The following is a 15,198-nucleotide window of genomic DNA, read 5'->3' as shown; positions in this document are numbered from 1 at the left end:
CCTGCCCCTGCCCCTGCCCCTGCCCTGGGGGAGGAGCCCGTGATCGGAGCGTGCAGCGAACGATCCAGACAGAGGCAAAGGCCCCGCCGCTCCCGGCCACGCAAAGCACCCGCCGGCTGCTCCCGGGGTCCGCCGGGCAGACAGGCCGGAGCGAGCCGCGCGCAGGCGGGGAAGGAGGCCGGCAGCCCAGGCGGAGAGAGGCCGCGGGGGCCGCTGGGGCAGCCAGGCGAGGGTTCAGGGAAGCCGGGGCGGCCCCCGCTTTCCGCTCGGCCGGCTGCGGGGCTGATGCAGGCGTTTGTCACCCGGCGGATCCCCCGCGAGGGGCTGGCGGCCCTGAGCCAGGCCGGCGTGTAAGACGGGGCGCGGGGTCTGCAGGCGGCGGTGCCGGGGCCGGGGCCCCCCGGGCGGGGTCTGCGGGCGGCGGCGGTGCCGGGGCCGGGGCCCCCCGGGCGGGGTCTGCGGGCGGCGGCGGGGCCGGGGCCCCCCGGGCGGGGTCTGCGGGCGGCGGCGGGGCCGGGGCCCCCCGGGCGGGGTCTGCGGGCGGCGGCGGGGCCGGGGCCCCCCGGGCGGGGTCTGCGGGCGGCGGCGGGGCCGGGGCCCCCCGGGCGGGGTCTGCGGGCGGCGGCGGGGCCGGGGCCGGGGCCCCCCGGGCGGGGTCTGCGGGCGGCGGCGGGGCCGGGGCCGGGGCCCCCCGGGCGGGGTCTGCGGGCGGCGGCGGGGCCGGGGCCGGGGCCCCCCGGGCGGGGTCTGCGGGCGGCGGCGGGGCCGGGGCCGGGGCCCCCCGGGCGGGGTCTGCGGGCGGCGGCGGGGCCGGGGCCGGGGCCCCCCGGGCGGGGTCTGCGGGCGGCGGCGGGGCCGGGCGGGCGCTGGGCTCCCCTCACGTGCGGCGGCCTCGGGGGCTGCTGGGCCCGTCGCGGCAGGCGGGTGCCGTGGCCAGTGGGGCTCTGCGGGGGGCGGGGGCTGCCCGACTCGGGGCTCGATCCTGAGCGGTGCTGAGCAGCCCCGGCCCTGCTGGGAGGCCCGGGCAGCGCCTCGGAGGGGTGGCAGCCTGGGCACCCAGGATTAGCCGCTGCTTCTGGAAAGGCAGGCCCCATGTCCGCGTCCCGGGGGCTGAGGAGTCCGTCACCAGCGCCTGTGACGGGCGCACAGCCCCCCTGAAATGCGCTGGGGTCCTCTTCCCATTGCTGCCACCGACAGCCAGGGGCAGGCGGAAGACGCCTTGTCAAATGGTCCTTGTTGCGGTGTTATCTGCTCTGCGTGTGGCCATGGTGCCCCGCAGCGCCCGCCATGGCCCCTTGCGCTGGGCGCTGTACAAACACCGAACAGAGACGCCCCTGCCCCCAGGAGCTGCCAGCCCGAGAATAAGAACCTTCGGATGCTGCTCTAGAGAGAAGGATCCAGAAGGGAAATTAAGGTTTTTGGGTCCAGATGTAGTCGCTGAGTTCATCACTTGTCGCTCTGTAAGTGGACCTGGAGCCCTAGTAAAAAGACAAGAGACCCAGCCCTGAAGAGTTCACAGCCTGTTTCAGACAGCGAGATACACAGAGTGATTATCTAGGGTGGGCGCCGGTGTGTTCCGTGTCCCAGAGGGCAAGGGCAGGTGTTTACAATGCGGATTATTGTGGTGCCATCTATTTTACGGCAGTTCCGTCCGTTTCTGACCCTTTCCATGGCAAACTCGGATGATCAGAGGCGTTTATAGAAGGGTGGTAATTTCCTTTTTTCTTGCAAATGACCCGTCAGAGGCTGAGGCCTGGGGGACAGAGAGCTAGTGGTTATTTACAAGGAAAGAAACAAACTGCTGTGCCCTTCTTGTGTTAGGCACTTCTGAAAATGTTGTCCTTTGAAGCCTCTGAGTCCCACTGACTTTCGATAAGATTTGGGCTCCTAAATCACTTAGGTGTATAACTATCTCTGTGGATCTGGGGGGTCTAACTCCCCTTGATTTTGGGATATATGGCACTTTTGAAAAATGTGCCCAGAATCCTTTTTTCCCCCTTCCTGTGACTTGAAAAGACTTTGCTTTAAAAAAAAAAAAAAATTTAAAAATGCCAAACTATTTTGTAAACAATTGATCTCTGATGCTGGTTGGTGCCTTTGATTCCAGGAAGCAAAAAGTTGAAATAACAATAACTATGCTGTGCATAGAATATAGCTAGCTAAGGTCCCAATTCCAATTGTGTAAACACTTGTGTATATCCTTAATTTTATGCACCTGGTTAATCCAGTTGACATCAGTGGAATTACTCGTGTGTAAAATTAAGGCCATGCCTAGGTATTGGTAGGATCAGGGCCTATGTTTTGCAGCAGGGAAATCAATGGGAGTTTTGCCACTGACTTCAATGGGAGCAGAAGGAGGCCTGTTATGTGTCCTCCCTCCCTCTCTCTGGCTATGGGTTACCTGAATGTTTTAACCTTAGTTTGACATTGAACGTTTTCCTCAGATCACCAGTTTAACTATCTCTGACCTTCCAGTACTTCCCAGGCAAAACATTCAGAAACAAAACCTGCGTCTTGTATTGAAAGTTGTTTTCCTAACTACAGCTGACCCTCCTCCCCCTTCATTATTTTGCCTATGCAAAGCCAAAGGGCAAACAGTGCCTTAAAAGAATTAACCTCTGCCGCCCCCAGCTCTGCTGTGGCTGCCATTGGATTATGCTTCTCCTGGCGCATAGGTTCCGACAGCTCAGCGTCGTTTCGTGCATTGAATGTGCTAAAATGAGTTACGTTGTGTTTTGTGCCTGTTTTTGTTCTTTAAGAAAACAAGCAACTTTCACATATGACAAAATATCAGTTACTGGGGTTACGGAAATGCAGTGACCCCTGGGGCGCCCCTCCCCCCCCCCCACGCTAGTGCCTGGGCAGTAAGTGGTTGTGTGGTGTCTTCGTTTAAATTGCCTGCAGCATTCTAGGCCTTCTGTAAAATTGTAGGCCCCCACGCTGATTTGCAGAAGTGTGTTCGCAGAGCACTGTTGGGACACCGAGGGCAGTAAAATGAAAAGAGCAAATCGACCAGCATCCAAAACAAGGCCTTCAGAAAGGAGTGGGCAATTAGGTTTGTGTGATTAAGGGGTTGGCTAGGGCTGCAGACTGCCCTATGTGACCTTGGAAAAATCACTTAGTCTGTCCGTGCCTCAGTTTTCCCATCTGTAAAATGGCAATGACAATACTTCCCTGCCTCATGGGGGTGCTGTGGAGATAAATTCATTGTTGATTAGGAGGTGCTCGGATATTCCAGTGATGGGAGAGCCATATAAGAACCTAGAAAGGCAAGTGCCACCCAGGGAAAGTTTCATTTGCTGTTTAAAACTGGAAGGATGAACTGGGGCAAAGGTTAAGGGAAAGCCAGTTCTGCATCCCAGGACTCTCCACAGTAAGGGCTGCTGATGCAGTCCAGCTGGGAGGATCCCTGAAAGATGGGTCACTTCTGAGCACAGATACCGTCCAGGCTGAGGCTCAAGGGGAAGTTCTTGACCTGCCCTAATGTCTGTACCATTTGGAGCTTTAAAAACCGAGGTTTCCACGTTAGACAGCCTGTGTAAAGAACACCAGACCAGTATGCAGTGATCCCAGCTGATGCAGGCTTGAGGCAAGGTTTGACCAAGCTGAAAGTGATGCCAGAGCTCAGAAGGTGTTCCAAGCGAGCAGCGTGCATGTGTTGTCAGGTCATTGCAAGACTAATGTTTTTTGCTCTATGTCTGAAGAGATCCCGCCACTATTCTTCCTCCTTCCGCCGCTGCAGTTATTGAAAGAAGGTGCTGGACCTTTCATATACCAGTTCACAGGTGGCTTGCGTGTGCTACACAGGACACCATGTGGCTGTATTTTAGCAACTGTGTGCCACCATCCTGGATGTGAAAGGGCAATCCACAAGGGAGGAAAAGAGGGAATCCTAATCTCCCTGCCTAAAATAAGAGTGTGTTTCTCACTCCATTTTGTTGATTTCCCTTGGCAAAACGGTACGAATACCTGGGGCAGTATGGAGTGCTGGCTTGAAGGGGGCCTCTTTCTCTTGCTTTAATGTGATTGTGACTTTCCTGTATCCTTGTAGCTGCAGCATCCAGCAATGGGATTCGGACGAACCTATCCCGCGGTCAGAATTGCTGGCGGGGGTGGCTGGGAAGCATGGACTGCTCTGTGTCTTGTCTGACCGGATAGACAAAGAGGTCCTCGATGCAGCAGGTGGGTATGGGCGGCGGCTCTCTTGTGAATGGCTCTAACTGATCCTTTGTCATCGAAGAAAGAGAGGACATACAGAATTGTGTCCGTGCTGCCTGGATCTCAGTCCCGGTGTCTCGCCCTCACAGCCCTGAGAAGCGGATTGGCTGAGCCTTCCTTTGCTGCCATGCATTAATATGAATCTTCCACTTCAATTCCACCTCACACTGTGTCCCTCCATCACGGCGGCACAGAGTTGTAAGACATGAAGAGATGTGTCTAGCTCCTTGATGTCCGCTGGCCAGAAATTCAGGGTCCAGTGAACCTCACTAGCCAGAATTCACTGTCAGTCCCTTTTGGGTGTGTGTTTTTTCCCTGCAAAAAGAAACTTCTCTGCCTAGGGTAGAGTTCCTCAGAAAATGACCACTAAAGAATGACTTGTTCCCATCCCAGCCAAGGAGAAGAAGCTAGGAATATAGATACAGCATCTTTAAAGAGACTTTTCCTTAGCTGACGGAACACTGTCAACTTTCTTTGATGTTTTTGGCATTTAAAAAAAATCCTATTTCTGGCAAATCCTCCTGATTTTGGTTTCAATTCTTTAAAGGGATTTTCTGCTTCCCTTCCCAGTTAATGTTTACAAGGTGTCTTGTAAAAAAATCTGTTCTCATCCAACAGAAGTTATGAGCTTGATGCAGAAATAACTGGGTGACGTTCCCTGGCCTGTGTTAACAGGAGATCAGATCAAATGGCCATAATGGTCACTCTGGCCTAACTCTGTGAATCTCAGTGAAGGAGGAAACTGACCAGCTGTGAGGGGGAAACCATGAAACTGACTAGACACAAAGCACTGTCAAATGTCCAGAGTCAGCTGCCTGAGAAAGTAGTATTGACCTCCTTCAGTTTCAGCCCTGTTAGGTGTTTCTGGTCATTAGAATAGATTCCGAAGATTCAGACAATTACAAACCAGTAATTGTAAGACATTTTTATCCTTTAATTTTTCCCTTGTTCTGTTGTTGTGTTTCGGTCTTTTTAAGCTCTGTAGGTTTTGAGGGTTCTGTCTTCATGTTTTGCAGGGTCCAACCTTAAAACAATCAGCACGCTGTCTGTGGGTGTTGACCATCTGGCTCTAGAAGAAATTAAAAAGCGGTATTGTTTGCTCCTTTGTGTGCTCACTCGTAACCATGGAATGCATTTTCTTCTGCTATTTTCTATGTCCCCTGCCATTCTCTTGGGTGAAAGAAATGGCGAACTGTTAATTGAGAGAAACCAATTGGAACAGAGGATGGGTCGGCTTGGGGGTAAGGCATTGCACTGGGACTCGGGAAATGTTGGTTCAGCTCCCAGCTTTGGGAAAGCCACTTAGGGCCAAATCCTTGAAGGTATGTCTGTTCCTAACTCCCATTGATTTCAGTGGAACCTAAATACCTTTGAGGATCTGAGCATAAGGACCAGATTTTTACAGGATCCCATTTGGCACCTGTCTACATCTTTACGCACCTAGATAGCTTTTAAAACGTGACCCTCAGTCTCTCTGGGCCTCAGTTCCCCATCTGTACTGCCTGAGCTCCCAGCGGGGTTGTGAGGGTCAGTGATTGATTAATTATGGTTTGGTTGATGCTCCGAAAAGATGGTGATATAAGAACACGTGTAGAAAAAATGCCCAGCAGAATGCAGTGTAATACAAACAGGATTTCATCCAAATGTAAACAAACAAGCATTTCATGTGTTAACACTTGAGGACTGAAATGCTGTGTTTAAATTACAGTGGAATCCGTGTGGGATACACCCCGGACATCCTGACCGATGCCACGGCTGAGCTCTCGGTAGCTTTGCTCTTAGCTACGTGTCGCAGGCTGCCGGAGTCAGTGGAGGAAGTGAAGAAGTGAGTATTTACAATTTAGGACTGGCTTCTGAGCTGTGTGATGTCAGTGTGAGTCTGGAGTAACTCCATAGACTGTGTGCTTGATCAATCCTGGACCCGAATACACCAAAGTAAAGGCAGTCCCTGCCTTGGGAAGTTTAAGTGGATGCAGTTACAGTTACTCTGGATTTGCATTGAACTAGCTGAGATCAACATCGTTCTATGAGCCCAGTGAGTTAAATGCAGTTATCTTGCACCTTAACAAAGAGGCAGTTTTAAGTCCTAAATCTAAGGCATAACTCTGTGTGCTTGGGCAGTGATCCAGCTAGAGCGTGTGTAGCAGTATAAAGGGGCCTTAAAGGAGGTGAAAATGGCCCCCTGAAGAGCCCCCTAGATTGTGCATGGGGCCTCCCCGGCCAGAAGAGAGCAGCTAGAAGGGCCCTGCACTGGACCTGCTCCCAGTATGGGAAGGACGTTGTGGGTATGGCCAGAGTTCACTGCACAAAGGCTGCACCCAGGGGTTGTGGGGAGTGGAACAAAAGTTAGATCAGTCTTGAGGCTGCTCTAATTAATGCTAAGGTGACTTAAAGCAGGAACATTATAGACCCCGTCGCTGCATGTTCGCACCATTCATACCTGTTTCTAGGGTGTTAAATCATTTCTACCAGTATGTGACACATGGGTTGTGAAGTATTTGTGCCATTTGTAATTTGTTGGGTCCATATCCAGACTCCAAGCCAACCTGGAAAATGGAATCGGTCTAACATCTGTTTGTATTTCACTTCCTTTTGTAGTGGTGGTTGGACAACATGGAAGCCTCTGTGGATGTGTGGATACGGGCTGTCCGGTAGCACTGTAGGAATCATAGGGCTGGGAAGAATAGGTGAGTGTATTCTTTTGTGTAGATATATACTAGTATTTATCTCCCAATAATGTGAGCACTGTTGACTGACATAGCAACGCGTGTGTGTGTGTGTAAGATATAATTTTCCAAAGGAAGACACTTCATTGCACACACTTCTCCCTCTGGGGAGAGGATGAGAGAACAGATACAGACCAGCTGTCATTACTTAATGCACTTGTGGAAGGCGCTCAGTTACTGTGGTGATGAGCACAGTACAACTACCTGTATAGAATAGAATGATTGATTAAAATAACGAACTCAGTGATCAGTAAGCTGATGTTTAGATCTCCAGTGTGTACTGTCTGTAGCTTTAATATTTTACTCAATTTTATCGTCGCCAGAAACTTTCTTCTCTCTGCCTCTGTTTTTTGTGTGCATGTGAACTTGTCTCCAGCCCCCTTTCCTGCAGGGAACAACCCATGACTCAAGTGTTCTCTTTCTTGTTATTCATAGAATCCGATGAATCCTGGGTGTAGCTTTCAGCCCCTGTGTTCACACAGGCTTTTGCTGAGCAGACATTTATGCTCTCACCCATTAGGTGGGGAGTTCACAAGTTACTTCATTCTTTGGTTATGGTAACAATTTTGTGTTTAACTTTGCCCCGTGGTAGCGGTGCTGAGCACATTCACAGAAACTGCAAAATAAATAAAGAGAACTGTGAAGGACAAAAGATTCTGAGGACATTCAAACCAGTGGCTGATGGGACACTCCCCCATTCACCTGCCCCCCCGCCAGGAGCCCGAGGCTGACTAAGCAGGAATGCATCTCTCCATCCTACCAGTTAGCGTGCGATTGCAATCAGGCTTAGACCTTAATTTGTAAAACATGCACATATTTCCACCTTATCAGACTCCTAAAGCAAACTGGACTTTCTCTTGCTTTATTTCAGTTAAACAAATATCCCAGACAAAGTCCATGGTGTACGGGAGTGCTGGCTTGTCTATTAGCTTGTTGAATTGGTCAATGTTCAGTTGTGGTTTTTTTTGTTTTTGTTTTTAATCTCCCTTAAATTTTCTCTCCAAAATGTCACTTCAGATTTAATGTCCCATCATTCCCTTTGCTGCAGCCGCCCTACCAATCAAAAATTCCTTCACTTCCCACGGAGTGAATGAGAGCATGTTCCCTCCAAAATGAATGGGAAACCTCAGTGACAATCCTAGCTGGGGAAGTTACAGTAATCTCTTAATGAAAGTGGCAGGTTTCATTGCAGTTGAGTGAATAGTGGATGCATTCTGCGGCCTTGCTGAAAGATGCAGAAGCAATACGCTCGGTTTTGGGCTGTCAGATTGCAGGGTTAGTGATATACCTCCTGCAGTGCATGATCTCAGTGTGCAGAGACGTGACCTTGTCTTGTTTTTAGGACAGGCAGTGGCGCGCCGTCTAAAGCCATTCGGGGTCAAGAAATTTTTGTATACGGGAAGTCGCCCAAAACCGGAGAACGCCGTGGAGTTTCAAGCCGAGTTTGGTAAGAGACATAAATGAAGCTGGAAACACAGCTCTGGAAACAAAACTTTCTTCGTAAGTGCAGAATAACAAAGCGTACAAATGAGTTGATGCAGGGAAGATCTTGTCCTTGGGTGTGGTGATTGGAAACTTGAAGGATTCCTCAAGCGCAGTGTAGCAGTGCTGAATTATTATTAAGGCCCCAAAGAGTGGCTGGTGTTTGAGTGTAGAGCACGACCACATTTCGTATGTTGTTGATTGAAAGTGGTGACAATGTCATGAGTGAAATCTGGACCCCACTGACTTCAGTGGGGCCAAGATTTCATCCCAGACCTCTTAGAAATAACTGGCAATTCCCAAATGAGACTCTCTTCAGATATAGTCTCGTTTATATCAAGTATTTGTTTTCCTACCTATAATAATGCACATTCTCTGTACTGTGCCTTTCTGCATGTTCAAACTCACTGATAGACTTTTTCCTGCAAAGTCCCAAGCTGTTGCCCAGCTGTGACTTGTGTTTGAAAAATAAACGGTTCCAAAAAAATCAATTTCTGTTGGGGTCAATCTTTGGGTTTGTAAATCCAGGGAACTCTACCTATTTCTCTCCTCCCTTCCTTGGGTGAAAGCTGAAAGAGTTGTCAAATCTGTCTTCAGGCCTTACAGAACTTAGAATCATAGAATATCAGGGTTGGAAGGGACCTCAGGAGATCATCTAGTCCAACCCCCTGCTCAAAGCAGGACCAATCCCCAATTTTTGCCCCAGATCCCTAAACTTCTAAATGTTCGTTTAAAATATTATGGTAATATTTTGCTAACTAATCTGTACCACCCCTGAAATGCACAATGCAGCCACCTCTGGGGTAGAAGACGGACTTGCTAAGCATAGGTAAATTTCCTCTTTTGGTTGATGAAACCTGGTCTATTCTTTTTAAAGGTCCTTTAAAATATGGCACCTTGTTTATATGTTGTTTTTGTTTGGGTTTGGCAACCCAGTCATGGGGTGAGGTTAGCAAGGTCTTCCTGAAGCAATAGTCCCTCACAAATGACTATTTAATGGACATTGGGTAGTTCCCAAACTAGTGAAAATAAACAAGACCCTCCCTCCCCCCAGGAAACTCATTACATGTGGGGTTTTTTTGGGTTTTTTTCCCCCCAGTCCCACTCGCCAAGCTAGCAGAGGAGTCAGACTTTGTGGTTGTTACCTGTTCCTTAACTCCTGACACTAAAGGAGTGTGCAACAAGGATTTCTTCAGCCGAATGAAGAAAACGTCTGTGTTTATCAACACAAGCAGGTGAAAGTCTTCACTGTCATCTTAAACAAGACTAGATTGTGGGCGCAAAAGGAAAAGCGGGTGATATTCAGGTACCTGATACACGGGTGTTATGGAGGTCAAGGGATTATGCTGAAATTGCCATAGCCATGGGGGGCAAGTATTGGCTTGTGGCACCAGCTCTGAGCTTGTGCTTGCTAGCCTTGTAGCTTGGCCTGCTGCGACTATCTTTTAAATGGATATTCTATATTAATGTACACAAGAAAGTAACTTTTCTCCCCATTAGGGTGGAGTTCAGCGAACATCATGGGATTATTGCCGCTCTAAACACTGCAAAGTGGGTGCCATTTTAGAGTCTCTCCTTCCTGGGAGGAAGTGGCTGCGGCTGTTCTCCTGGGTGGAAAAGCTTTGTGTGTGTTGATGGTGACACTCAAACGCCTTTCTCCCAGGAATGGGTGTGCGGGCTGTCACCAGGGAAGATAGGAGCCGCCTGGGTTTGGCCAGATGCTACGGTCCCATCTACATGGATGTTACAGCTGAGGGTTAATACGGTGCTTAAACACACTTCAAATTATGTGTGTCCAAATGGGATTAGAATGCAATGGGCAACTACGGCAGTGGTTCTCAAACTTTTGTACTGGTGACCCCTTTCACAAAGCAAATCTCTGAGTGCGACCCCCCTTATATATTAAAAACACTTTTTTATATATTTAACACCATTATAAATGCTGGAGGCGGAGCGGGGTTTGGGGTGGAGGCTGACAGCTCGCGACCTCCCCATATAATAACTTTGTGACCCTCCCGAGGGGTCCTGAGCCCCAGTTTGAGAACCCCTGGTCTACAGCCAGGTTTGTACCTGAGTACAGTGACTGTTACAATAACCCGGTACAGAGCATGGAGAGAACAGTTAAGCAGAACCTGATGGTTAGTGGTATGGAACAGGGGGCACAGAGTGACATACAGAGCTGATTATTCATGCCTAAGGCCCTGATGGGGCAAACGCTCAGGCAGGTGAGTCATTCCACTGAAGCCGGTGGGATGACTCGAGTGTGTAAAGTTAAGCACGTGGCAGTGTTTGTATCCCATGCTTGTCTGGCTTACTAGTAACAATATCTAGCTCTTGTATAGCTTAAACTATGTTTCTTAGGGGAGCGGTGGTGAACCAGGAAGATCTATACCAGGCTTTGGTTAGTGGCCAGATTGCAGCTGCTGGTCTGGATGTCACAACCCCGGAGCCGCTGCCTACTGACCACCTTCTCCTTTCCCTGAAGAATTGTGGTAAGCCACCGTCTTTGCAAACAGCAGCTGTTTGCACCTTCTCTTACATTCCACTTCCTGCACTTCTAATGGGGAGGCAGTGGCTTCTAGTGGCTAGAGGTGGGGGCTCATGTAGTTCTTGCTATTCTGTTTGCCACACTGACCTGACAAGGAATTTCAGTCCTGGTGAGCTTGGCATGGTTCATGTCTAGCAAGGGTTTAATATGAGGGGCTAATTAGTCACAGGCGAGGGAAAGTCAAACCATGTGTCCTTAAGCAAGCTGCTCATAGCATTGAGCCATAGCAAGGCAGTGTGATATGAGGGGCATTGAGGAGGGAAAACCTTGTCAGCTGTGTGTGTGTTAATTAAAATGTATTTGCTCATTTGCAAACATCTCACTGACTGATCTCAGTATTCCATCAGAGAACTTAGATCGCATTGCAGCAAGGGACTTAAGCACATTGTCTAGCTTTGAGCATGAGTAGTCTCATTAACATCAATGGATTGGGACCTTAGTGCTCAGATACCGAGGTGATGAGCGTGTTATAAGTAGGGCTGTCAAGCCAATAAAAAAATTAATTGCGTGATTAAAAAAATTAATTGCGCTATTAAACAATAATAGAATACCATTTATTTAAATATTTTTGGATGTTTTCTACATTTTCAAATATACTGATTTCAGTTACAACACAGGTTTCAGAGTAGCAGCCGTGTTAGTCTGTATTCGCAAAAAGAAAAGGAGGACTTGTGGCACCTTAGAGACTAACAAATTTATTTGAGCATAAGCTTTCGTGAGCTACAGCTCACTTCATCGGATGCATTCAGTGGAAAAACCATTGAATGCATCCGATGAAGTGAGCTGTAGCTCACGAAAGCTTATGCTCAAATAAATTTGTTAGTCTCTAAGGTGCCAAAAGTATTCCTTTTCTAGTTACAACACAGAATACAAAGTGTACAGTGCTCACTTTATATTTATTTATTACAAATATTTGCACTGTAAAAAAAAAAAATAGTATTTTTCAATTCACCTAATACAAGTACTGTAGTGCAATCTCTTTATCATGAAAGTGTAACTTACAAAGATACATTTTTTTTTTTGTTTTTTGTTGCATAACTGCACTGAAACAAAACTTTATAACTTTAGAGCCTACAAGTCCACTCAGGCCTACTTCTTGTTCAGCCAATTGCTAAGACACACAAGTTTGTTTACATTGACAGGAGATACTGCTGCCTGCTTATTTACAATGTCACCTGAAAGTGAGAACAGGCATTCACATGCCACTTTTGTAACCAGCATTGCAAGGTACTTACGTGCCAATTATGCTAAACGTTCATATGTCCCTTCATGCTTCGGCCACCATTCCAGAGGACAGGCTTCCGTGCTGGTGATGCTCGTTTAAAAAAAAAATGCGTTAATTAAATTTGTGACTGAACTCCTTTGGGGAGAATTGTATGTCTCCTGTTCTGTTTTACCCGCATTCTGCCATATATTTCATGTTATAGCAGTCTCGGATGCTGACTCAGCACACGTTGTTTGATTTACAAACCCTGTCACTGCAGATTTGACAAAGAAGGTACCAATGTGAGATTTCTAAAAATAGCTACAGCTCTTGACTCAAGGTGTAAGAATCTGAAGTGCCGTCCAAAAACTGAGAGGGACGAGGTGTGGAGCATGCTTTCAGAAGTCTTAAAAGAGCAACTACAGAACCCGAACCACCAAAAAAGAAAATCAATCTTCTGCTGGTGGCATCTGACTCAGATGATGAAAATGAACGTGGGTCGGTCCGCTCTGCTTTGGATCATTATCGAGCAGAACCCATCATCAGCATGGACGCATGTCCCCTGGAAGGGTGGTTGAAGCATGAAGGTACATAAGAATCTTTAGTGCCTCTGGCATGTAAATACCTTGTGACGCCAACTACAACAGTGCCATGAGAACGCCTGCTCTCACTTTCAGATGGTGACATTGTAAACAAGAAGCGGGCAGCATTAACTCCTGCACATTGTAACCAAACTTCTTTGTCTGATCGATTGGCTGAAGTAGGTCTGAGTGGACTTGCAGGCTCTAAAGCTTCACATTGTTTTATTTTTGAATGCAGTTATTTTTTTTTACATAATTCTACATTTGTAAGTTCAACTTTCATGATAAAGAGATTGCACTACAGTACTTGTATTAGATGAATTGAAAAATACTATTTCTTTTGGTTTTTTTACGGTGAAAGTTCTTGTAATCAAAACTAAATGTAAAGCGAGCACTGTACACTTTGTATTCTGTGTTGTAATTCAAATCAATATATTTGAAAATGTAGAAAACATCCAAAAATATTTAATTGTATTCTATTATTGTTACAGTTTTTTAATTTTTTTAATCGCTTGACAGCCCTAATTAAAACTATTTATGGTTATAATTTGTTCCTTTATGTTATATAAAAACAACCCTTCCTAAATTCAGGAATGGGATAGCAGGGGACTTGAGTTAGTGAGCCAGGAAGACCCTTCCAGTCCTATGTTCTTGTCAAACTGTGAGATGTTAGATTGGGTTTGTTTAGTCTGGAGAAGAGAAAACTGAGAGGGAACATAAGTTTTCAAGTACATAAAAGGTTGTTACAAGGAGGAGGGACAAAAACTGTTCTCCTTAACCTCTAAGGAAAGGAGAAGAAGCAATGGGCTTAAATTGCAGCAAGGGTGGTTTAGGTTGGATGGTAGGAAAAACTTCCTAACTGTCAGGGTGGTTAAGTACTGGAATAAATTGCCTAGGGAGGTGGTGGAATCTCCATCACTGGGGATTTTTAAGAGCAGGCTAGACAAACGCCTGTCAGGGATGGTCTAGATAATACTTAGTCCTGCCTTGAGTGTAGGGGACTGGACTAGATAACCTGTCGAGGTCCCTTCCAGTTCTGTGATTCTGTGTTAGGAACAAGAGGTCATGACTTTACGCTTTCTAATATTTAGTTTTAAAGAGGTAGCTTTTATACTACATAAAGGGTACAAGATCACAAATGCTTTTCCTCTCCCCTATAAAAGCATTAAGCTTAAAATGTATTATTAATTTAATTGACAGAGCTGCTCAGATACCAAACCCATCTGGCATGTAGCCGTGACACCAACAAAAGCAAGGACATTCTGGAGTTGGCTTTCACTTTCACTCGCTCTCTTGACCAGAAACACCTTGCTCTTCTGTTCACGGGTGAAGCTACAGCCAGCGCTGCTAATAGACTATGGTTTGGGGAGATGATGTAATTCTGGAAACCTGGGGTGAAATCCTGGCTTGTTACTTGTTACAAGTACTTGTTACAGAGACGTGGCACAAGGGTGCCACCACAAAAGGAAAGTGTACGTGCTAGAGTAAACAAGCACACTGCTTTGGTGCACAGACCAGTCTCTGAAATACGTCTTCTCTCCCCTGTATAGTGATTTTGCCTCACATTGGAAGTGCTACCTATGCCACCAGAAGCGCCATGTCTGTGCTGGCTGCTAACAACCTTCTGGCTGGCTTGAAAGAGGAAAGTATGCCAAGTGAACTCCAGCTGTGAAGAGAATCCCAAGAACATCGCTGGCTAGGCCAGGTCATACCTTAGAAATGACCGTTGTCTCTTAGCCCAGAGAAGCAGCACAGATCCTGACTTGTTCCTGCTGTAAAGTTGGTGTATGTGCCTCTCTCGTTCTGCAGGTAGAACTTATTAAACCAGGCTTGAGTAACACACAGCTGTGTGGTGGTTATGTGGAAGCAGTATGTATATTGTGCTATTTCAAGGGAAAAACTGAATGCTTGTGGGACTCTGGAGAGCACATAACTGTATGTGGATGGAAACTCAGAGATCAAAGAAAATCACTGCCTTTCCTGCATCAGTTGGTCCTATTTTCACAAGAAGGCAACAATCATAATCAGATGGGTGGCTTTATTCTTTATGGCTCTGATAAAGCAAAAGATTTAAACATACTTAATGTCAGATGTGACCCAATGGCCGGCATGTTACGTGACCCCCTCCATGCCTGTTCTGCAGAGGATATGGGTCTGTTATCGCTCTTAACTTGAGAACAAAGCTCTGTAGCTCAAATTGTAGCAACTCACGATTTTAGCAGTGAGGGTCCCCAGTTCAGTCTCCAGGTTGTCAGCCCAGAGGGCAGGTGTCACATCAGCGTATGTCAAATGCCTCCATGGGGGGCTACTCAGACATTCAGATCTCTGGATTAGCTAACAGGTGGCTGAACAGAGTGAAATTCAGAATTTCCAATACGAACATTTCCTACTATGCAGCAACTATGAATTCTGCCTTAACTCATGTCGGCAGAATAGTTG

General features: G+C 47.5%; 1 protein-coding gene across 1 annotated transcript; it reads left to right on the top strand.

Moving 5' to 3' along the window:
• The first annotated feature begins 66 nt into the window (after nt 1-66).
• LOC144264725 (glyoxylate reductase/hydroxypyruvate reductase-like) lies at nt 67-14,601 on the top strand. Its single transcript, XM_077816511.1, has 9 exons — nt 67-350; nt 4,052-4,182; nt 5,235-5,307; nt 5,927-6,043; nt 6,817-6,905; nt 8,287-8,391; nt 9,526-9,661; nt 10,788-10,918; nt 14,310-14,601. Exons 1-9 carry the CDS (start codon nt 286-288, stop codon nt 14,429-14,431), a joined length of 969 nt encoding a protein of 322 aa, XP_077672637.1. The 5' UTR covers nt 67-285; the 3' UTR covers nt 14,432-14,601.
• Nucleotides 14,602-15,198: the final 597 nt, after the last annotated feature.

This window comes from Eretmochelys imbricata, chromosome 5, assembly GCF_965152235.1.
Source record: "Eretmochelys imbricata isolate rEreImb1 chromosome 5, rEreImb1.hap1, whole genome shotgun sequence".
Classification (NCBI taxonomy): Eukaryota; Metazoa; Chordata; order Testudines; family Cheloniidae; genus Eretmochelys; species Eretmochelys imbricata.
This window is presented reverse-complemented; position numbering and strand designations above follow the sequence as displayed.